The 21,676-nt window shown below is 44.1% G+C and overlaps 2 protein-coding genes across 5 annotated transcripts; both read left to right on the top strand.

Moving 5' to 3' along the window:
- Positions 1–279: 279 nt before the first annotated feature.
- On the top strand, positions 280–5,955 carry LOC125990513 (uncharacterized). Of its 3 annotated transcripts, XR_007488978.2 has the most exons (9): positions 285–644; positions 742–1,095; positions 1,210–1,282; positions 3,882–3,997; positions 4,095–4,448; positions 4,520–4,636; positions 4,891–4,979; positions 5,050–5,187; positions 5,268–5,955. XR_007488978.2 is itself a non-coding variant. In XM_049757801.2 (8 exons), exons 1-8 carry the CDS (start codon positions 392–394, stop codon positions 5,113–5,115), a joined length of 1,413 nt encoding a protein of 470 aa, XP_049613758.1. In that variant the 5' UTR covers positions 280–391; the 3' UTR covers positions 5,116–5,955. The 3 variants fall into 3 exon arrangements, 2 of the variants coding, with proteins under 2 accessions (XP_049613758.1, XP_049613750.2); XM_049757801.2 differs by having other exon boundaries at positions 280–644; positions 4,529–4,636; positions 5,050–5,955; XM_049757793.2 differs by having other exon boundaries at positions 529–644; positions 5,050–5,955.
- Positions 5,956–11,875: 5,920 nt separating this feature from the next.
- On the top strand, positions 11,876–21,621 carry kiaa0232 (KIAA0232 ortholog). Of its 2 annotated transcripts, none has more exons than XM_049756653.2 (8): positions 11,876–12,108; positions 13,777–14,325; positions 14,399–14,539; positions 15,009–15,078; positions 15,143–15,227; positions 15,319–18,673; positions 18,748–18,850; positions 18,929–21,621. In XM_049756653.2, the coding sequence occupies exons 2-8, from the start codon at positions 14,083–14,085 to the stop codon at positions 18,943–18,945; spliced, it is 4,014 nt and encodes a 1,337-aa protein (XP_049612610.1). In that variant the 5' UTR covers positions 11,876–12,108; positions 13,777–14,082; the 3' UTR covers positions 18,946–21,621. The 2 variants fall into 2 exon arrangements, with proteins under 2 accessions (XP_049612610.1, XP_049612621.1); XM_049756664.2 differs by having other exon boundaries at positions 13,847–14,325.
- The last annotated feature ends 55 nt before the right edge of the window (positions 21,622–21,676 follow it).

Raw genomic sequence — 21,676 nt, forward strand, 5'->3', positions numbered from 1 at the left:
CTGCAATGTAGTAAAGCCGCGACAAACGAAACGCGAAGTAGCGAGGGGATCACTATAGTCACGTTAAACAATTTGTATTACAGACAAGGGCTAAAAAAATATTTCGTTTTTTTTTTCTTTACTCTCAATAATGTGATTACGATGTAATATGTGAGGTTTTTTTTAAGGTCTTCTTCCTGAGTATTTTTTCAACAAATAAGTTTAACTTAGAGATTTACTGTAGATAGATAGATAGATAGATAGATAGATAGATAGATAGATAGATAGATAGATAGATAGATAGATAGATAGATAGATAGATAGATAGATAGATAGATAGATAGATAGATAGATATTTTTTGGGACAAATTGCATCCTTTGCAATTTGAAAATTCCATTTGACAACATTGCAATGTATATATTTGAAGTTCACGTCTTACATTTGGCTACTAATTTTGTGTATATACTGTTTAACGCCCCTCCTCCCCTTCCCCAAGTGATGACACAATCTTATACAAGGCCAACTTGTCATCTTAACATGTGTGTAAGCGGTGGGAGGGTTTTCGAGAGGATGTCGAGACAAGAGTCTTGTTTGCAGTGTGGAAACATGAGGGGTCTGCTGAGCTGTCTGTTTCTCGCCTCCCACTGCGCTCTCTCATCACGCAGTAAGTAGACGTTATAAAGAACGTGTAGAACCTTCTCGATGATGGGTGAGCATCATTGGCTTACTTAAATTCTGACCTTGTTCTTGGCTGCCTGCAGGTGGTGCGTCCACTTTGCATGTGAGCCAGAGTGCTAACATGACCGTCCTTGAGGGCCAGACGGTCAATATCAGCTGCTGTTGGACAGGCAACTTCTCCAGAGTCACGGTCGAGTGGCTGAAAAACAAAATCCAATATAAGAAATTAAAAATATGCCAGAAACAATCTTGCCTTGCAGCTCTGCAAAAAGATGCCATGATGTGCGTGTGGTTAGACTTGCCCAACGTCACAACAGAGGACTCTGGCATATACATTTGCAAAGTCTCTGCGGACATACCCAATCTAATGTCTGGAAATAGGAACGGTACCGTTGTTACAGTAACGCGCCAAAGTTCAAGAGGAACCGCAGAGGGAGGTAGGCAATCAAAGCTTAAGGTTGTATTTGCTTTGTTTTAATTGTTCAGAAAATGACTTTCTGCATGTCAGATGATGCAGGTGAATCCACAATTCCTAACTGGGTTCTGCTCAGGGGTTCCTTGGCTTCGGTGGGGATCCTGGTCCTGGTCGCGCTCGCTTGTTACTTCAAACTCAAAGAAAGACAAGTTCGGTGATTTTTTTTTTCTAGTTTTGAAATTTTTTGTTTGTTTTTAAACAGGGAAGCCAAAGTTATGGTTGTTGTGCTGCACCAAATTCGAATAGTTTCCGCAAAATGGCTGCCGGGTTAGTCTTCATTATTTTTTTAGAGTGTGCTTTTTTGTTTTGACGTGTTTGACTCAAGTCTCTTCACAATTTGGCAGACACTTAGTATAAAATATTTTGGAAAAAAAATGTTCAAGCTGTTTAATGCTCTTGGAAGTACAATTTTACAGATTGCAATTTTTTTTTTTTAAATTAAAAACACTTTAGAAATTGTTTTGGACGTATTATCAGGTTTGTGTGAATATGTACCGTAATTGCCGGACTACAAGACGCACCGGATTATAAACCGCACCACCTAAAATTCTGGGATATTTCAGTTTTTTTCTTACATAAGCCGCACCGGACTATAAGCCGCACGTGCACGCGAGTTTTTTACAAAGAAAGACAGTACATACAAAGCCTTTTTAACGTTTTAATAACATACTTGAACATGTCTTTCTAAACATTGCCTGTGACGCAGCAGTAGTACCGCAGCAATGCGGAAGTGTGCGCGCGAGTTATTAGCAAAGAAAGACTGGACACAGAAAGTTCTTTTAAAGCTTTAATAACATACCTTAACGTTTCTTTCCTAACACTGCCTGTGACGCGGCAGTAATACCGCAGCAACACGGAAGTAACACAGCAAAGTCACTGAGACGCGGCGGTAACACAGTAGCAATACAGCAGCAATACGGTAGCACAGCACTAACAGGGCTGGTTAAAAAAAAACATTCAAGATTCAAGATTCAAGAGTTTTTTATTCGCCATGTTTGAGCGTGCCAAACAAGGAATTTGACTTCGGTAAATCACAGCCTCTGTTCAACATTTAGGTGACTAACAACAACACTCAGGACATGTGAAGAACGAAAGATATTCTCAAACACCCCCTGATCTTAAACTCCCAAGAGGGCAAGGAAAAACTCAAAACTCCAGCTAGGGGAAATGAGAAACCTTGAGAAGAGACCACAGATGGGAGGGTCCCTCTTCTAGGATGACCAGGCTGCAATGGATGCAGAGAGGACACATAGTACAAACAGTGTAGACAAAAAAGGTGTGGCAAGCGGGATGTTTTTGCACAGTAATGACTCTGAGACTCTTAAGAGTGGTGTGAGTTCATCAGAGCGACAGCCTGGGGGAAGAAGCTGTCTCTGTGTCTGCTGGTTTTAGTGTACAGAGCTCTATAACGGCGTCCGGAGGGGAGTAGTTCAAACAGGCTGCAACCTGGGTGCGAAGGGTCTTTTGAGATGTTACTTGCACGTTTCCTGCAACCATAAAAGTACATACCAGTAAAAGTAAAAAAAAGAGCCGTCTTCATCTTCCTCCTGTGCACTGAAACCATCAAAGTCTTCCTCCTTAGTGTCCGATTGGAATAGCTTTAGATATCCTTCGCCTCACACTTTCTCAGTCTCTCTTTCGTCGTCGCTTTTATGCATTTCTTCGAGTGTGAAGAGGGTCTGTTCATGCTAATCTTATTCATGCACAAAGCGCTAAATTACATTAAACTAGCGAGCGACACGTATGCATTTCCTTTGTCCCCCATGATGACGGTTTGTGTATAAAGGCTTCCTTTCAGTAATGTCCGTCTTGATCGCGTTCTGCTTGATGCGCAAAATGTAAACACAAACTAGCGCGTCTTCTTCGGCGCACTATCTCTTCTTCGCCTGTCTCGCTCTTGCTTCCTGCGAGAGCGCCCCCTAGAGGCCGGAGGCCGTAAAAATCCATAAGTCCGCCGCGCCGCCGTTTAAGGTTCAAAGTAACCTTCTGAATAAAATGCATTAAAAGTTCACATTCATTAAAACTTGTTTTTGGTGAGCAAAATGTCAAAAGAATTGAATTTAAATGCCTTCTAAAGGAATGTAAACGAACATTTGGAGCAATACTACATTGTCCTAAAGGTTAGACACGTTTCCTCGATTTAGAAGTTTTATTTTGACTTTTAAATGTTTTTTTAATTTAGAAAAAAAAATCCGCAATGTAGTGGAGCCGCGACAAACGAAACGCGAAGTAGCGAGGGGATCACTATAGTCACGTTAAACAATTTGTATTACAGACAAGGGCTAAAAAAAAATATATTTTTTTTCTTTACTCTCAATAATGTGATTTCGATGTAATATGTGAGTTTTTTTTAAGGTCTTCTTCCTGAGTATTTTTTCAACAAATAAGTTTAACTTACAGATTTACTGTAGATAAGTATTTAGATAGATAGATAGATAGATAGATAGATAGATAGATAGATAGATAGATAGATAGATAGATAGATAGATAGATAGATAGATAGATAGATAGATAGATAGATAGATAGATAGATAGATAGATAGATAGATAGATATTTTTGGGGACAAATTGCAGCCTTTGCAATTTGAAAATTCCATTTGACAACATTGCAATGTATATATTTGAAGTTCACGTCTTACATTTGGCTACTAATTTTGTGTATATACTGTTTAACGCCCCTCCTCCCCTTCCCCAAGTGATGACACAATCTTATACAAGGCCAACTTGTCATCTTAACATGTGTGTAAGCGGTGGGAGGGTTTTCGAGAGGATGTCGAGACAAGAGTCTTGTTTGCAGTGTGGAAACATGAGGGGTCTGCTGAGCTGTCTGTTTCTCGCCTCCCACTGCGCTCTCTCATCATGCAGTAAGTAGACGTTATAAAGAACGTGTAGAACCTTCTCGATGATGGGTGAGCATCATTGGCTTACTTAAATTCTGACCTTGTTCTTGGCTGCCTGCAGGTGGTGCGTCCACTTTGCATGTGAGCCAGAGTGCTAACATGACCGTCCTTGAGGGCCAGACGGTCAATATCAGCTGCTGTTGGACAGGCAACTTCTCCAGAGTCACGTTCGAGTGGCTGAAAAACAAAATCCAATATAAGAAATTAAAAATATGCCAGAAACAATATTGCCTTGCAGCTCTGCAAAAAGATGCCATGATGTGCGTGTGGTTAGACTTGCCCAACGTCACAACAGAGGACTCTGGCATATACATTTGCAACGTCTCTGCGGACATACCCAATCTAATGTCTGGAAATGGGAACGGTACCGTTGTTACAGTAACGCGCCAAAATTCAAGTGGAACCGCAGAGGGAGGTAGGCAATCAAAGCTTAAGGTTGTATTTGCTTTTTTTTAATTGTTCAGAAAATGACTTTCTGCATGTAAGATGATGCAGGTGAATCCACAAGTCCTAACTGGGCTCTGCTCGGGGGTTCCTTGGCTTCGGTGGGGTTCCTGCTCCTGGTCTCGCTCGCTTGTTACTGCAAACTCAAGCAAAGACAAGGTCAGTGATTTTTTTTTTCTAGTTTTGAATTATTATTTTTTTTTTTAAACAGGGAAGCCAAAGTTATGGTTATTGTGCTGCACCAAATCTGAATAGTTTCCGCAAAATGGCTGCCGAGCTAGTCTTCATTATTTTTTTAGACTGTGCTACGAGTGACCCAAATTTTTATTTATTTTTTTTTTAATTAAAAACACTTTAGAAATTATTTTGGACGTATTATCAGTGCCGCTAACCAGGTTTGTGTGAATATGTAGTCACCCGGGTGATTTACGAGAGTCCCAACTTGGACTCTGACATGGACAAACGCAGCAGCGGCGGCTCCTCCACAGGCTCGACCGAATGGGTGAGTTCACTCAGACCGAGGGGTGAAAGGTCACGAGCCGTGTCACATGTGTCTTCCATCTCTGTTTCAGCGTCAAGTGGTCGTGTATGAATCCGTTGATTACTTTGAGCATGTGGAGCTGAAGCAAAGTGGGTGAGGAAAGGATCAGAAGGCTTGGTCACTACGACTGATTAGGCGCAGCAACCTTAAAGACTCAAAGCACTGTTGGCATCCATCCATCCATCCATCCATCCATCCATCCATCCATCCATCCATCCATCCATCCATCCATCCATCCATCCATCCATCCATCCATCCATCCCATTCATTTTAGTTAGCTAGCTAGCTATCAAGCTAGCTGATAGTAAACCAGCTAGATAGCTTGATAGCTAGCTAGCTTACTATCAAGCTTGCTGTATCTTGCTATCAACTTTATCCTATCTATCTAAATTGCATCTGGTTTTTTTTTTCACACACAGTTGCTCAAAACACATATTTGAGCACAGGTTGCATATACCCCCCCGATCTAAGTACTATACTCACAAAAAGGTTACGAAAAACTTTTGGGTGATCCTGAAACATCACCTGCTAAACTTCTTGTGAGTTTCTAAATGTTATATTTTTTTATTCAAAGAAGCAGAAGTTTTGAATTGATGAGTGAGTCATGCAATTTCCGGGCCATGGCGGCAAGTGGAAATTGTGCGAGTGTGTGTTTGTGGCCGACACTGGCGGGTCAGTGACAGGAAGTGGAAACAACACCTGTGACATTTCATCTAGTTTCTTTTTGTAACACACACGCTTAGTTGAGCTTGTATTGGTGCGGGGGGTGGACTCACTTCCAAAATGTTTAGTCACTTAGGCAAGGTTTCCCACGTTTACTTTTTCTCAGCCACTCTGTAATTTGCCTTTTCTACTTTTGTACATCAATCATGTCATACGAGCACCCTGAAATAAAAAGGCCGCTCCTTAACCCGAGCAGTTAAGTAAACACCATAAACGAGGTCTTTGTTCTATACGGTGTGTACAGTGGGCGTCTGTTTTATTCTTTTCGATCATCATCAATGTCATATTTCCAGTTTATGGTCCCTCTAATAACAAACGTCAACCAGAATAACCTGATGTGTAGCCTAACCGATCCCTGCCCATCGTAACTTTTGTCCCACTAAGGTACGTATAAAATGAGCTTCCACCAGCCCAGCCCCGACACACGCTGAGGTTCCTTTCCAAAATGTGCGAGATCAACCCAACTCCGCTGGAGCAGACCATTTTCACTCTCTGCAAAGTCTTTAGCGACCACGCCGGAGCAGAGGGGAACAAGGACACCCTGAACAAGAATGAGGTCAAGAAACTGGTGAAGACAGAGCTGCCCCATCTTTTCCAGGTAATGCCAACATGACTGAACAAAATGGATTGGTTAAAATAATCTAAATGTTTTGTATGAGTCATTAGCTTCATGCTAATATATACTGTGAAACACCATAGACAGGCTAATTGAGATTTACGTCACTGTTAAAACTTTCAGACTGTCATATATCAGAAGTTTCTCTGCATTATTTTCTCGTGTGGATTATTTTCTCGTATTTTATTGTGCGGACAGGCAGCACAGGGCGATCCTGAGGGGCAAACTCTTCTAATGGATTTTGATGGAGACGGAGAGATGAACTTCAAGGAGTTCATGGTCGTCTTGTCCTGCCTCGCTTGCATCTTCAAAGCTCACTGTTCCAAGAAGTGAGAGCTTCAGGACGGGTCCTCCAACAAGGCCTTGTGGAGATTGCTGAATAAAACTAATTTCAGTACTGGAACAAAATCTGATGGGTCATTTTTTTTTACAAATGCACAAGAAAGGGGCTATTTCGCTTTAAGTAAACAGTATGAGCTACAAAAAGGTTTTATTTTTTGTTTCACACGCACACCGGAATCGAACACAAGACAGGCAAGCGAGCGTACCCTTACGCCATCAGCCACTCGAAAAAGTTAAGCGGTCTCAACAAAACAGGAAATGAATGTGGCAGGACCGTACAAATAACACTTTAAAAAAAAAAAAAAACACGTTCATGACATATTTTCACAAACACCTGCGGTTTAACTTCTTTCCATCATTGAAGACCATAAAGGTAATGCAGAGCTTGTTTCTGATACGTATTTGAAAATAATTCAGTCTACATGCATTCAATCACACAATATTAAAATACACAGTACAACAAACATTAACGTGTATAAAGGTCATGAAACTGTGTCTTTAGTGCTAATCTGAAAAGTTTTTTTTCTTGTTCACCAGCAAACTAATTTAATCATAGCACCCTCCCAGCATGTAAATCCACAAATACTTCTTATTATCCTCACTGGCTTTTTTTTTTTTTATGCAAATAAAACTACTACACATCAATGTATTTCTACTGGAAATCAAAGATGGCTGACATATTTGCACAATGTGGACTTTTGCGTTAATATGGCCAATGAGGTAAAAATTGTGCTGCGTGCTTTTTAAATTGGTTTTATATTATTTTTCTTATATATTTTTGGGTTATATTTATATTATATTTACATATATTTGTTATATTTATATTATATTTATTAGTTTTGCTCTTTCTTATAGTTCTGATGGCATTGTTGGGGGGTTGTTTAAACATTTAGACAACATAAATGTTCATTTCAAATCAAAGAACAAAATTGTGCTTTAATTGTACTTTAAATGATAAACAGTTATATTTCCAGTTTATGATATTTCTAATACTTAAAAAAAAAAAAAAAGAAATTCAACCAGAATAACCTGATTGTTACTCAACAGGTCCCAGCCCAAGGAAACCTTTGCTCCACCAAGGAGGTACAAAACAAGCTCCAGCAATTCGTCTCCTGCAAATTCTTTCTGGTGACTCTCACTTTCCAAAATGTCTGAGTTAAAAGCAACTCGTCTAGAGCTGGCCATTTTTGCTCTCTGCAAAGTTTTTGATGAATACGCCAGTGCAGAGGGGAGGAAGGACACGCTGAACAGGACAGAAGTCGGGACGCTGGTAAAGAAAGAGCTGCCCCAACTTTTTGAGGTAAGTCACAAATCACTGCAATATGAGCAGATAAATATGAAGTGAAGTAAAAAAAAAAATTGTATAAAATAAAATCTTAGCTTAATGCTAAAATATACTATGAAACCCCAAAGACAGGCTAATAAAAATTAGCATCAATTTGACAATAATTATAATGCTTCAACAAGGAGAAGTGGGTAATAGTTCATGCGCTAATTATTAGCGCATGAACTATTACCCATTTCTGATGGGTGTCAAACTCAAGGCCCGGGGGCCAGATACGGCCCGCCACGAAATTTTATGTGGTCCGCGAAGACAAATTGTGCATCCAATTCGTGTGTCATTACTAGAATTGCAAAATGTCTTCACTTTTAATAATATTTGTCAGTTTGTTTTGTAGCTTTTATTGTATATAATATGAGGTGCTCATACATTTATTTAGTCATAATGGCCCTACGAAAGAAGCTATGACTACTTTTGGCCCGCCCAAAAAACGAGGTTGACACCCCTGCCCTAATAAATCAGAAGTCACTCAAGTTATTTAGTTCTTGAGCAACTTTTTTCCCCCACTTATAGTTTTTTTTATGCATTCAGGCAGCACAGGGAAACCCCGAGGGGCAAACACTTCTGCTGGATTTTGATGGAGATGGCGAGATGGACTTCAAGGAGTTTATGGTCGCCATGTCCTGCTTGGCCTGCATCTTCAAAACGGCTTGCGCTGAATAAAACTGATTCCAGTACTTGAATGAAAAGTCATGGTCATTTCTTTACACGCATTGCGTCAGTGAACATTCGTGTTAGCCACAAACAAGCTAAATGGTGTGAACGAGGCAGGAAGTGAATGAGGCAAAGCCAAACAAACAACATGCTCACAGTAGATTAGCTCAGAAAACAACCATGACTTCTCTTTTTATGATCATTAGAGGCTATAAATCGATTCCAGTAAAAAACACTTTACATGTTGGAAGACTTACAAAACCAGAGCACTTGAGCTCATTTATTTGAATCATGGTTCGCTTGCTAACGCTACCCACACCGCTAGTGTTGGTAAATTGGAGTAAACTCAGACAATATAATTTCATCACATACTTTTTTATAATTTTTTTTAGTTTGTTTGCGTGACTTTTCAAATGTAAAATATGGACCCTGGCTAAAAGTTGACCAAGACTTCTTTATAGGGTGTCTGTGCTGCCCTCTAGCGGCGAATATCCGGTTTGCATCAAATGAAAAATCAGCAAACCGATTAATCGGCTTGTGAGGTCACCAACCTCACCCTTTTCTCCTTCTGTGTGTGTGCGGTGTACATTACACGAGGTTTGACTGGGATTAAGGTGATCACAATAAAGACTTTCTACAACACTTTGATTCTCTTTGTAGTCCTGTTTGGCATAAAGGAGGTCAAAGTGTAAAGTAGTTGTTTGGTGAGTAACTTGTGAGTCAGTCTGGGTGTGCTGTCATAGGCAATCGGGTAACCTTTAACCTGTCTGCTCAGATGGGTCACCTGACTGCCTGCGTGCCTTTGTTATGGTGCTTCCTGCCATTCCGCAGATTCCTTTCAAGCTGCCATTGCGGAGGCATTCCGTCAAACAGGATGTTGGGTTGTTCTCATAATTTGTATGTGTAAATAATAGTATTTATGTCTGAGGTGTTAACAATGGAGTTACTGTGGGAAAAGAAATAAGCAAATCAAGTTTGAAGTCAAGCTATGTTGTGCCTTCTCGTGCGGCCACCAGGGGGCAGTATGAGAAACACGTTTCAATTAGTTCGAGTGCCGAGGATAAAGAACATAGTGTAGTTTGTGTTCATTCTTAGCAATGGCTAATTAGCGTTAGCATTTAGCTAACAAACTGAAAGGGTAAGTATGTGTTGTTGTTTTTGTTTTAATACACAAAGTGGGATGCAGTATTTTTTGTTTTATGTTTAGTTTGTGCTTTTTGGGTGTGACAATTTAACAGGTTAGGATGGAGGTTAGCGTCCTAAAATTGATGACTTAAGTTCGACTCAGGTCAAGTCATACTGTTCTTGTGGTCGTAGCGCAAACACAAAGGTGCCACTCTTAGGCGCTCACCTTTGACCCACATACAGCAGGCCTCCTTGCCGCTCAATTAGTTCAGAAACGTTGCAAAAAGGCTCTTATTTGAATTGTCACGGCGACGCCGCAGACGTGAGTTTATCAAGACGACTTTGCTTGTTGCATCACGGGGTCGCAAAGGTTTTGCATTGAGAGATCACGCACGCATGGAATGTCCTGATAACGCATACTCTGTGCACCACGTGACGCAATCACCCCCCCCCCCCATCCCGCCGCTTTGACTGTGACGTAATTAAAATTCGAATGAGTGGCCCACTTATTCACAACAATCACATGACGAGGAGACTTTCAACTTCTATATCAGACACCCTGTGAACAAATGCAGCTTCTGGGATGTCTTTATCAGGATCAAACTCAAATTGAGAGGTAGTGATAGACATTTTTGTGCATGCCTGAGCGGATTTTCAATGCTAAACAGCTATGATCACTGGCTGCTTTGTTCAATAAAAAGCCACTGATGAGATTGGTTGGTAATTGATTGACTTTATAATGCAGAGTCATTGTAGTCCAAAGTCTGCCATTTGCTGGCCAGTGCGCAAATAATAATAATAAAAAAAAAAAACATGGACGCATCAGTAGGTAAGAAGCAAAAGTTATATAATGTCATTACAAAGGTGGATATAACAAATAGCTAGAATTGAACATTTTAACTTTTCATTTTTTTCCCAAACACTATTTGTTTTGCTTTCTCAGACACGGAATACCACCTGCTGGTTCCTGTCACAAAAATTCCTCTAAGAGGATTTACCGGGCACCCTTGAACTACATGCCATCTGCTCCAATGGATCATTTTAATGAACACGTGTTGTGAAAGTCAACGTCCCTGAGCAGTGCTGCGCTTCATAATCGATTTTAAAAAATCGTTGTGATCTATTGGACTTCAGTGATTTGTTTTTGCAGATATATATCGGCAAAGGCCACGTGTCCTCATCATCACGCATCTGCGTGTGGTGCTCGCGATCAATAAGGTGTTTGACCTTTATTGACCTTTGGCTGCAGGGCTCAGGGTGCCAGATCCAGATCAGACTCGTGAGTCAATACCTACTCAAGTTACCCTGGTAACTAGCCACAAGAGACCTTGGCTTGGTGGTTGATTTTTACAACAATCAAAACAAGCCACTTATGGCCTTGAGTCATTGTGTCACATGAAGCGTGCCACCTGACAGGTCAGGTGGTGATTTCCCCACAAAAATAAAAATAGTAACAATATTCCCAGAAACTTAAGACACCTACAATTGTGCAACAGTGGTTATTTAAAAATGTATGACTAAAGAAATGAGGATATAAATAAGAGACACTTATAAGTAGTAGGGAGCTCGTTCTCAAATAAAAGTAATTTCCCATAAATGATGCAATTACCAATCACATAAATTAGAAATTCTCTTCTAGCTAGTCACAATGGATTTATATGTGATTTAAAGTAAATTTGATTAGTTTCCTCAGTATTAAATATTTAGGTAGAAACATGAAAAAAAAATGGCACATCGGGGTACTGTAGGGGTACACATGATACGTATGTTTAGCTCTAGTTCTAATTTTGAGTAAGAATAAAATGAATTGATTTGACCAAATGGAATTATGATAATGTGATGACGACGACGTCATGATGATGTATATGATGATGATGACCGGTGTTTGGCGTACGTACTACTTGTGTTTCTGATGCAATACCCTGGCGGAAGGAGCCCGTATCTGTTAACAGGACGGCGGAGGTTTGCCCCGTTGCCTAGATACCAACTTAGGAGGTGGCGCATGAAGCGCCGTCGTCTGACTGAAACTGGTTTCCTGTGACAGCCATTTTGGCTCTGGCGCAAGCTGGCCCTCAACGGACCGCTCTTCCGCTCGCTTGAGCCCGAATGTCGCCATTTTCCCAGTCGCCGCTCAAGTGGCACTGGCCGTGAAAACAGCGCCATTTCCGTCGGCGTCCATGATACGCTATGCTACCGCAGCGGATTCCAGAGCCCGAGCTCGGAACGGCAGCAAGAGAGAAGTAGCCGCTCCCTTGTCGGCGTTCCTCTCCTCTTCAGCCCGCTCGCAGGTACGTCGAGCGGCTCGTCGTTCGTGTGTTGTCGTGGCTTTTTTATTCTGCGCGCGTTGTTTGCTTTTAACTGTGTGACGACATGGCGCACATTTTTGAAGAGAGCAACTGTCAAGTCCTCAACGGTTTAGCCTTCCATGAGCAGCTCCTCCTCCTCGTCCCCGCAACAACGACCCCACTTTGGAAGCTGGCGCTCCGATCGGATCGCACACTTTTTTAACCTCCCGCAACATTTTGGATGCTGTGGTGGCCCACTTTCAAGTAAACGACTTGGCCTAATGTCACCGGGTCGCCCCTGCTAGCTTGACGGTTGCGCTCGAGAGCTCGAATGTCACCGAGCACGATCAAGTCATTCGCCGGACAAACGGCAAAGTGAAAGCGAAAAATATCGCGGAAAAAGTAGCCGCGGACTTGTCGGGAGTGACCTTTGTGTTTTCGATATGACTTGGGCGATTGAACCAGACGACCTAGCTTGATGTGCAACGTGATTAGCTGGTGAGCTAACATTAAAGGTCGGTGGTCCAGCTAACCATGTTTGACTACAAACCAATGCGGACACATTATAAGATGTTGTTTTATGCAACAACCGGGCGAAATCGCATATTGAAAACAAAATACTGTTGGGTTGGATTGTATTTGGGCCCGGAGGCTGTCGATGTACAAAGTTGAAGTATGCTGCGAGCTAAATAAAATATTAGTCACAGCGTCCGAACTCCCCCCCCCCCCAAAAAAAAGAGTGGCGCACGAGTTGAGTTATAATTGTTCAATCATATTTGGCAGTTAGGAATGTGCAAAATACATGTAAATGTTGTGGAAGTGAAGCGATTGTTGAAATGTAGAATATGAGACCTCAAATTAAGATGGAGGAACGAGATAAGCACGTCAAATAAATTTAGTGTGAACATTTAAGTGCCCCCCCCCCCCACACACACACACACACCCCTCCCCCTCAGGTTATCCCAAATGGGGTGAATATTTTGAAGTTGGAATTGTTTGAGGCAAAACAAATTTGGAAGCTGGAGGGAAATACATAATATATCTCACGGATTTGTAAATGTGACTGGAATTTGGAGAAATGGACTTCTGGGAAAAGTGGGAAATTTTGGAACGCGGACATTTGTCGTGCCAAAGCCTTCAGCCTTTACGCAGTTTAGGCCAGCGGAGGAAATTTAAGTCGGGAGTTTCATGCAACTGTGTTGGGCTGCTGCACACAGTTAAGCTTCTTAGCTTTGCCCTTTTGACGCCTCACAATGGGTAACCCTTAATAGGCCTTCCTTGATTGACAGCTACATAAGCAAATCACATCATGGCAACCACCATTTGCTTCTTATGTACCTGATGTAAGGATCCAAAACATATGTTCCTGACAGGGAAGTGTTTTTTGCCACTTGTTTTCAAAGGAAATCTCAGCAGCGTCACTGCTGTCTGTTATTTCCCTTTTAATTAACACATTAGCGTGTGTTGCGTTCCAAAATCGATTCAAACGCTTAGATGATGTTGCTTTTTTTTGTTTTTTAAATTAAACTGCATATTTGTAAGAAGCACTTGTTTCTGGCAGTCTGCCTCCAGGCTGTATAATTCTGAATAACCCTTTTGTGATATATTCCTCGCTGAAGACTCGCTGAGAAGTATTCCGGGCCGCTGACAAGTCTTCTCGCCGTTTTTCAGGTGGTGCTGGTGAAGCGATTGTTGCAACATGGACGTGTGACGCAAACACCGCTTGTGTTTTGCTGTGCAGATGAGATCCATCAGCACCATAAGCCATGCCTGACGAGTAAAACCACCCTTTTTGCTGAAAGCAACCAAAAAGGGGAAAAGGAATCCCACATGCCTCCTCACGTAGAACCCCTTCGGAGCGTCTCGCTGGAGTGATCTGCCCAACCTTCCAGAGGTCCCGCTCTCTCTTCGCTCATCTCCGACAAACATCTCATCGCAATGCCAGTCCACCTGAGAATAACCAACACCTGAGGTCTCATGCGTCCCGTGAGCACCGATTCAGACGGTCGTGCTCCTCCCGAGAACCTCTCTTGCCTCTACCCGCTCGCGGGCCCACTATCCGCTTCAGAGATGTCCCTGCTCCAGTCGCTGGGCCCAGTGCAAAGCTGGCTGGGCCAGGAGCTGGAGAAGTGCGGGATCGACGCCATGATTTACACCCGCTACGTCCTCAGCCTCCTCCTGCACGACAGCTACGACTATGACCTGCAGGACTACCTTCAAGTAACGTTATCAGATATGACCTTGTTGCACGCTCGTTGCTATGCGCTCAAACATTCCACCTTTTGTTTGGCAGGAGAACGACATCTTTTTGGGCTGGGAGAAGGGACCTGGCAAGAAATGGGGCAAGAGTAAGAAGAAGGGAGGGACCGACCTGAGTCTGGAGGAAATGAAGAAACAAGCGGCGGTGCAATGTCTTCGTTCTGCATCTGATGAAGTAAGCGCTGCTCGGATCGAGCCTCCTGTATCTGGAGAATATCTCCAAATACATATTCGAACTTCTTCTTGAAGTTAATAGCGCCACGTGAATGTCGAGCCGCGGCTAGCTATGTGGCGTAATCCGAGTTCGGAAAAGTTCTAGGGGTCCGGACGGGCTGTATGGGGGTGGGGGGGTCTTGGCAACAAGCCCTCTTGGGAGCGGACTAGACTGCACTGTCTATTTTTTAACCAGCACATGCTACGTGGGACTGCGGCAGTCAGCTGAACAGCATTCGCACGATGATGTCAAGGCAAACATCGGCGTAGAGCAAACTATAAGATATTTGCTAGCGTTAAGTTGGCTTACCTTTTGTTTTGCTCAAAAGTCACAAAGGAATAACGTGATGACCCGGGTTTAATTTATTTTATTTTTTTATTCACGACACTACTAAAGCCGACATGTCCTTTTTTTTTTTGTGCATTTTCAGAACTCTGGAATCGAAAGCCTGGTTGAGGAGCTTTGCTCCAAACTTCGCGACATTCAAAACAAACAGAAAGGTTTGTTTGATTGTGTGTACTAGAACCCATGTGTGTGCATATCTTCATGTTTTTTGTCTTACAGAGGAAAAACAGATCCAAAAAAAGTCTGACGGTGCTCATTCTCCCGAACGAGCCGAGTCCCCCTCTTCAAAGGACCAGGTGGAAATGTAAGTTGCGTGACAAATTTTGGGGGATTTCAACATTTCCCTGCAAAAACCGCGACCCTCGTCTGACTTTGCTTCTCGATTTGCGTCTCAGGTATTACGAAGCTTTCCCACCTTTGTCCGAGAAGCCTGTTTGTCTCCAAGAGATCATGACCGTGTGGAACAAAGCCAAGGCCTGCGCGTACTCCAGTTCATCATCCTCGGCCGCTCCGCAGACCAGCACGGACACGTCATCCCCAAAAGATTGCAACAGCGAAGGCGAAGCTGCCAAGGAGCGGAACCCCGAAGCCTGCGCCACCATCACGGGCGTGGCAAACGAGAGAGGCCAGCATCGCCGAAGCAAGAAGGAGAAAGAGAACCGATACCACGGCGGCGCGGCGGCAGAGGAGAAGAACACGGTCCACTCCAAGCGACAGGCGAGACACAGGTCCGAGGGCAAATATCGGGCCCGGTCCTGGTCTTCAGGCTCTAGCGAGGGGGGCTCGAGCTCGAGCGGCAACCAGGGCGACAAGTCGTTCCGAAGCAAGGCGGTTAGGGTCAGGCACAAATCCCGAGAGCTCGGGAAGAGTAAGAGACAGCGCAATAGCGGACAGCCCAGGCTCGCGTCCAAGGCTGTCGACAAAGAGGAGCAACGGAACGCGGGGGGGACGGGCAAACCGCTGCAGCTTTACAAAAAGAACCGGAGGTCCCTTAAAGAGATTCACAAAGAGCCGGTCTGGCCGCCAGCAAACGAGATGAGGGTGGAGGACAGGAACGCAAAGGAATACATGGAGGAGCCGCTTTGGTACACGGAGCCCATCACCGACTATTTTGTACCTTTCAGCAGCGAGCAAAGCAAGCTGGAGACAAAGTATCGAAGCAAAGTAGGATCCCCTGAAGACTTTGCCTCGTCAGCTGACGCGGCCTCGCTGCCGGAGAGAATCCAGGGAATCTGCGTGGCCAACGAGAGCTACCAGAGAACATACCTTGCCGCGGGCTCGTTTGTCGACGGCCACTTTGTGGAAGCGACGGGCGAAGCCGAGGAGGACGCCGCCGTGCCGCTCGTCGGGACCTCAAGCTGCCCTCAGCCAGAGGATGGTGGACATTTAGATGACAAGCATCTGCCAGAATTCACCGACTTCTACGAAGTTGATATTTATCAATCCATATTGGATACTAGTGCCTCAGACTCGTTACAAGAGAGTCGGATCCTCAGCATGATTCGACGAAAAAGCAACGAGCAAAGAGAATCTCGTTTAGTGTTAGATGGCTTCGAGCAGCAAGGGAAAAGTGCAATAAGGGCAGAGGCGGAGGAAGCGCCGGGATCGTCCGGGTTCCTCGTGGAGGATCTCGACAGCATGGCTCAAGTCTGTGGATGTTACTCGCCGTCGACTTCAGACGATATCGACGGAGAAAGCTTCTTGGGCGACTCGCCCGTTCGGCTCTCCCCCCTCCTCGATAGCGTTTCCTTGACCCTGCGCAATTTGGCGGGAAACGCCGAGACCGCCGGCGAGCCGTCCGGATTGAACTCCTCCTCGTGCTTCTCTCTCTTTGAGCTGCAGTACGACAGTCCCACTCGCTCCCTTCCCCTCGACTCGTTCTCCGTCGCTCACGAAGGCAACGCCGCCGCCGCCAACTCATGTAGCTGTCTCGACCCGCAAGCTAACAAACAGTCTCGTTTGCTAATATGGACCAAAAATAGTGCCTTTGATGAAACTGAACACTGCTCCAACCTTTCAACTCGGACTTGTAGTCCGTGGTCGCATTCGGAGGAGACTCGTTCCGACAACGAGCACGGGAATATTGCGGCCGAGGACCCCGCCGCTCCGATTGGCTCTGATGAAATTGATTGTATCATCCCTCCTATTTCTGGTACATATCTGGAGGATGAAATCTTGGACTTCCTGCAACAGGACTCCGGGCGCAAATGTGAGGAGGCGGCCATTTGCACAGCATCTTGCCGGACTTACACCAAAAAATCGAAATTGGAGTCCCTTTGCGGAATAGCATTGGAAGAGGACGAGGGTAAGCCGTACAGCACGAGCGTTTTCTCCGACGACGCAAACGGACAAAGGGGCGAGTACAGCTCAGGAATAATCAAAGACATTTGGTCCGCGGTCGGCGAGGCCAAGTCGGCGGCGGCGGCAGCGGCGAGGCAAGGTGGCGAGAAAATGAAGGAGGATGTATTCTCCGAAGACTCGGGCGCTTACTGCGGCAGCTGCCCGGAGGTGCAGGCCAAAGGCGTTCCCGTCGAGCCGCCTCAGAAAAAAGCTGTGCAGCGCTCCGAGTACCACCTCTGGGAGGGCAAGAACCAAGAACAGGACTTGGCCAAAAACAAACTCTCCAAGTTAGACGGCGCCGGCGATTATATGACTCCGTCCAAGCCCTGGGACTTGAGATCAGATAAAGACGGAACGTCTTTTATCATCGGCGGCGTGTACGGAGAGTTCGCGACGTTGAGCTGCGATAAGAATTGGCCCGTGGTGCCACCAAACGAATCTCGGCACGGCTTGCTGCAGTCGCCGGCGGCGGCGGCGGGCGCCGCTTCCAGTTCCGAAATGCTCACAATCACCGGCGCAGACGTGTTGGTGAACAAGGGCGGCTGCTTTGCTCCGGGACACCGGCGCCTGTGGAGGCCCCTCGTGTCCTTCGGCCAAAGCGAGCGCGCCGTGGCGGCGAGCCGAGACAAATTGAACAAGGGATTCTCTTTCATCTTCCGGGAAGATCTGCTGGGATCCTACGACGGCTTGCGTAGCGAGGAGCAACGTTTAGAATACCCGTTTGCCTCCTTCGACCTGAACAATCCCTTCTCGCAAGTCCTTCACGTGGAGTGCTCCTTTGAGCCTGAGGACATGGCTTCCTTCAGCCCGGGCTTCAAGCCGAAATCCATCCTTTGCTCCGACTCGGAGAGCGAAGCCTTCTGCCCGCAAATTTACGGCATCAAGCAAACGCAGTACCGGGCCATTCGCATTTCCCCCAGGACTCATTTCCGGCCCATATCGGCCTCAGAGTTGTCTCCCGGGGAAGTGAGCGATTCGGAGGCCGAGACCGACAAAGAGGAGGCGAGTTTCCCCGCCCTGGCACCGGTGGACGTTTTTGACGATCCTCAAGCCGATCTCAAACCACTGGAGGAGGACGCCGAATGCGAAGGCCCGTATTACGGAAAGTCCGAACTGGAATCTGGCAAATTCCTGCCCAGGTTGAAGAAGTCTGGCATGGAGAAGAGTGCCCAGACCTCTCTGGATTCACAGGAAGGCCCCAGCGTCCTTCTGCCCATTGCCGAGCAAGAAAAATGTTTGGACTGCCAGGCGGCGGAACACGGATCAACCGCAGACGGGCAGACGGACACCTCGGCCGCTCCGTCGCAAAAAGAAGAGTCTCCGGTGGAAAAACCGAGCTACTCGTGCGCGACGGCCGGCCAAATACCCAAATACGGGATCGCGTACGACTTTGTCAGAGATGTGCCGGAGGTGAGTCGCGTTACCCGACGGCGCCACGCGAGCCGGCTCTTATCGCATAACGCTTTGGTCCGCTTTGTGTTTAGTTCCCTCTGCTAAGTGGACAGGGAGTGAGCGGAAACCAGGACGATGAGTGCTGGTGGCAAAACACACTCTGCCCACCCTTGTTCCCCGGATCACAGTGTACAGGTACGCCTCCAGAACACAGCGAAGTCTTGAGACGTGACTGAGCTTTTGTTTTTTTTTGTCTGTCCCCCCCCTATCTAGGGAGCAGCAACATTTGAGTTCTTCATTTCGCACCGGACTTGCGTTGGCAAGGTTGCAGAGTTTTGGCGACTGTACCGCCCGCCACCAGCTTTCTCTTCAGGTTCATCTCAAGAGCCACAAAAACCTCTTCACGTGGGCTCGTTTCTCGCTTTCCACCGACTCCGCCGACACGAGCGTAACTGCTGAGTTTTCATTTACTAACTCCGTGCTTGTGTAATCAATCAGATTGGCGGGGGGGTGACAAAATACGTTCAAATAAGATGAGAAAAAAAAAAAAGTGTGTTTGAGTGATGATGCCAGATTTCCATTTAGAATATCTGATGCAGCTACGAGGTTACTACTTTTGTTTCAGTTCTGCTTCCACCACCTTGCTTTTCAATTTCAATACTGGATAGTTGGTTGCACGCGAATGGTTGTGCATGTGCGTTTGTCCGGCCAGTCTCACTCCTTTTTTTTTTTTTTTTTCCTTCCCCCCCCCTGTTAAAAATATAAACAAAAACAAATACCGCATTGCTGCATAAATCAACCGCAATCCCATGCGCTACTCTTCATCTTTTCTTGAGAAAGACCAGATGTTGAGATTTTTTCTTTTTCGTGGTGAGCTTCTATTTTCTTTAGTTTGTTATGAAAGAAGTAGAGAATGTGTGCAGTTTTTTTTTTTTTTTTTGGAAAGTTGAATTGCCCCAGCGTATGAAAAAAAAAATAGTTTTCGAAAGTCTAGTTGTCAAGTAAGGTTTGTGAGCAAAAACAAAGAGGAAAAAATAAATATCACATACCGATCCAAACTGCGATTCTCTGAAATAATTTGGCGAGGGGAAAAAAATGATTACGACCCACAAAAATATCTGAAGATGATTTTTTTTTTTTTAAATAAATCCTTTTGTTACTTCTGTTGTACTCAACATCGGTGCTATAAATATTTTTCATAATGTGGCTGTAGTAATACGGAAGTGTATTTTTTTTTTTGTAGTCCAGACAGTCTGAATCCATCCTTTTTTTTTTTTCTTCCAAAATTATGAAAAGGAGACAATTTTTTTTCCCTGATTACTGTTGATTGTACTTTTCTTATTTGGTTATTTCACTTTAATGTAACTTTTTGAATGGTGGAGAAGCATTTCTTTTCAGTTCGTAGTCACGGGGCAAAACAAACAAATGACTCTGAGTTTGTGTTGGTGCAACCAAATATGAACATGGTTAAACCTAAAAAACAAAATGCCATAATTACACTACAAGTTGCGGTTGTTGTTTTTTTTCAACGTATGGTGTGTTTATCTCATTTTATTTGGTCCATTTATCTTGTTGAAGCATTGAGTCATATTCTGATGCGCGTGAACAACGAACTTGTCACAATAAGTGATTCAACTTGAATGGTGAATACGTACGCATGTAAGTTTGTTCAAATCAAAACAAAAAAAGCAAATACATTTAAAAAAAAAAACAAAAAAAAAACAAATTGGATTTGATGGTTCAAGTGTATTTTATTGAGCCTTGTTGCGACTTGCGTGTTGCTGATTGAAAATACAGTTTAAAAAAAAAAACAAATCAGCAGGGTAAAAGCTTTTTCCTGTTTAGCATTTAGTAAGGCTGCCTGTCTTTCCCAATTTTGTTTCATTAGAAGAAAAATTGGCCAAGCTTTTTTTTTTTTTTTTTTTTAATAAGATCCTAACCATGATTCTCAAGCACAAACTTCCCATCAGTGCGCCGTTGCTTGGAAATGAATGTGTCAATGTAGTGTTCATAACGCATGGCAGGGTCGAAGCCCCCACTTGTCGAAACGGCTTCCTTGTTTGGAAGCCTTAACGCCAATTTCGGGGTCTCGCCCGCCTGTCTTTCGCAGTCATCAGACACTCAGGAATTTTTTCATACACTTTCATAAATGTGATCTACAATCAGATGTGGCAGGGGGGTCAATTTGTAGATTACGCATTGACATTATTTCCAAGCAAGCCACAGAGATGACTGGTTTTATTTGGAGTTATATATAGTTTTAGGAGAGGAGGGAGAGAGAGAGAGAGAGAGAAAAAGCCATTGAAGACTGCATAAGCAATGTCAAGTGGCACGCTTCTCAAAAGCCGCCAAGGTTTCTATGCAATGCCTTGGCGCTTGTAAGCCCTCAAGGGTATGTGGAGAAAAGTCAATCATGTCAAATTTTGCATGTTTGTTTTTCACTGGACGCCTGGGTTAAAAAAAAAAAAAAAAGGAAGTCTGAAAATACAGCTTGCAAAAGTCAGTCCACCTTTTTTTGGGGGGGGGTATCAAAAATGTTTTGAGTGATGTGATTGATCAGTCAGAAGGTATTTTGAGACAGTTTGGAGTGTTGTGGTTGGGAGCCGACGTTTCAACGGGTGGTCTCTTTATGACAAAAAAAAGTTTGTCATCAAAAATAAGTCATGAAGCGCTTCGTTGAAAGTAACGCGTCTCACCTTTCTCCGTGAAATTCTTCCATTTTCTTATGCTGCATTTGAACGAAAAAGAAACGGCAAGAAAAAAAATGCATTCAGTGAGGGTCATATTTTTTTTTAATTGGGGGGGATGACCCTGCACTGAAAAGTTTTCAGTCATTTCATTCCTTCCTCTTGGTTGTCCCAATCTCACTCGAAGTAGCCGTGTGTGTTCTGATTTTATGTACACCCTGAGTAAATGATTTTGTTTCATTGTGGATTTCATTAACATCTAATAAAGGGTCGACCAAATATCACAATGTCAACTTGCCTCCTTTTTCCCCCACAAGTCTTTTTCTTGATGTTT

The sequence above is a fragment of the Syngnathus scovelli genome, chromosome 1 (genome assembly GCF_024217435.2).
Source record: "Syngnathus scovelli strain Florida chromosome 1, RoL_Ssco_1.2, whole genome shotgun sequence".
Classification (NCBI taxonomy): Eukaryota; Metazoa; Chordata; class Actinopteri; order Syngnathiformes; family Syngnathidae; genus Syngnathus; species Syngnathus scovelli.

Coding starts and splice junctions, on each gene's coding strand:
- LOC125990513 (XM_049757801.2), top strand. CDS start 392: ATGTATATATTTGAAGTTCACGTCTTACATTTGGCTACTAATTTTGTG. Junction 645..741: donor CTGCGCTCTCTCATCACGCA/GTAAGTAGACGT, acceptor GGCTGCCTGCAG/GTGGTGCGTCCACTTTGCAT. Junction 1,096..1,209: donor AAGAGGAACCGCAGAGGGAG/GTAGGCAATCAA, acceptor GGTTCTGCTCAG/GGGTTCCTTGGCTTCGGTGG.
- kiaa0232 (XM_049756653.2), top strand. CDS start 14,083: ATGCGTCCCGTGAGCACCGATTCAGACGGTCGTGCTCCTCCCGAGAAC. Junction 15,228..15,318: donor TCAAAGGACCAGGTGGAAAT/GTAAGTTGCGTG, acceptor TTTGCGTCTCAG/GTATTACGAAGCTTTCCCAC. Junction 18,674..18,747: donor TTGTCAGAGATGTGCCGGAG/GTGAGTCGCGTT, acceptor CTTTGTGTTTAG/TTCCCTCTGCTAAGTGGACA.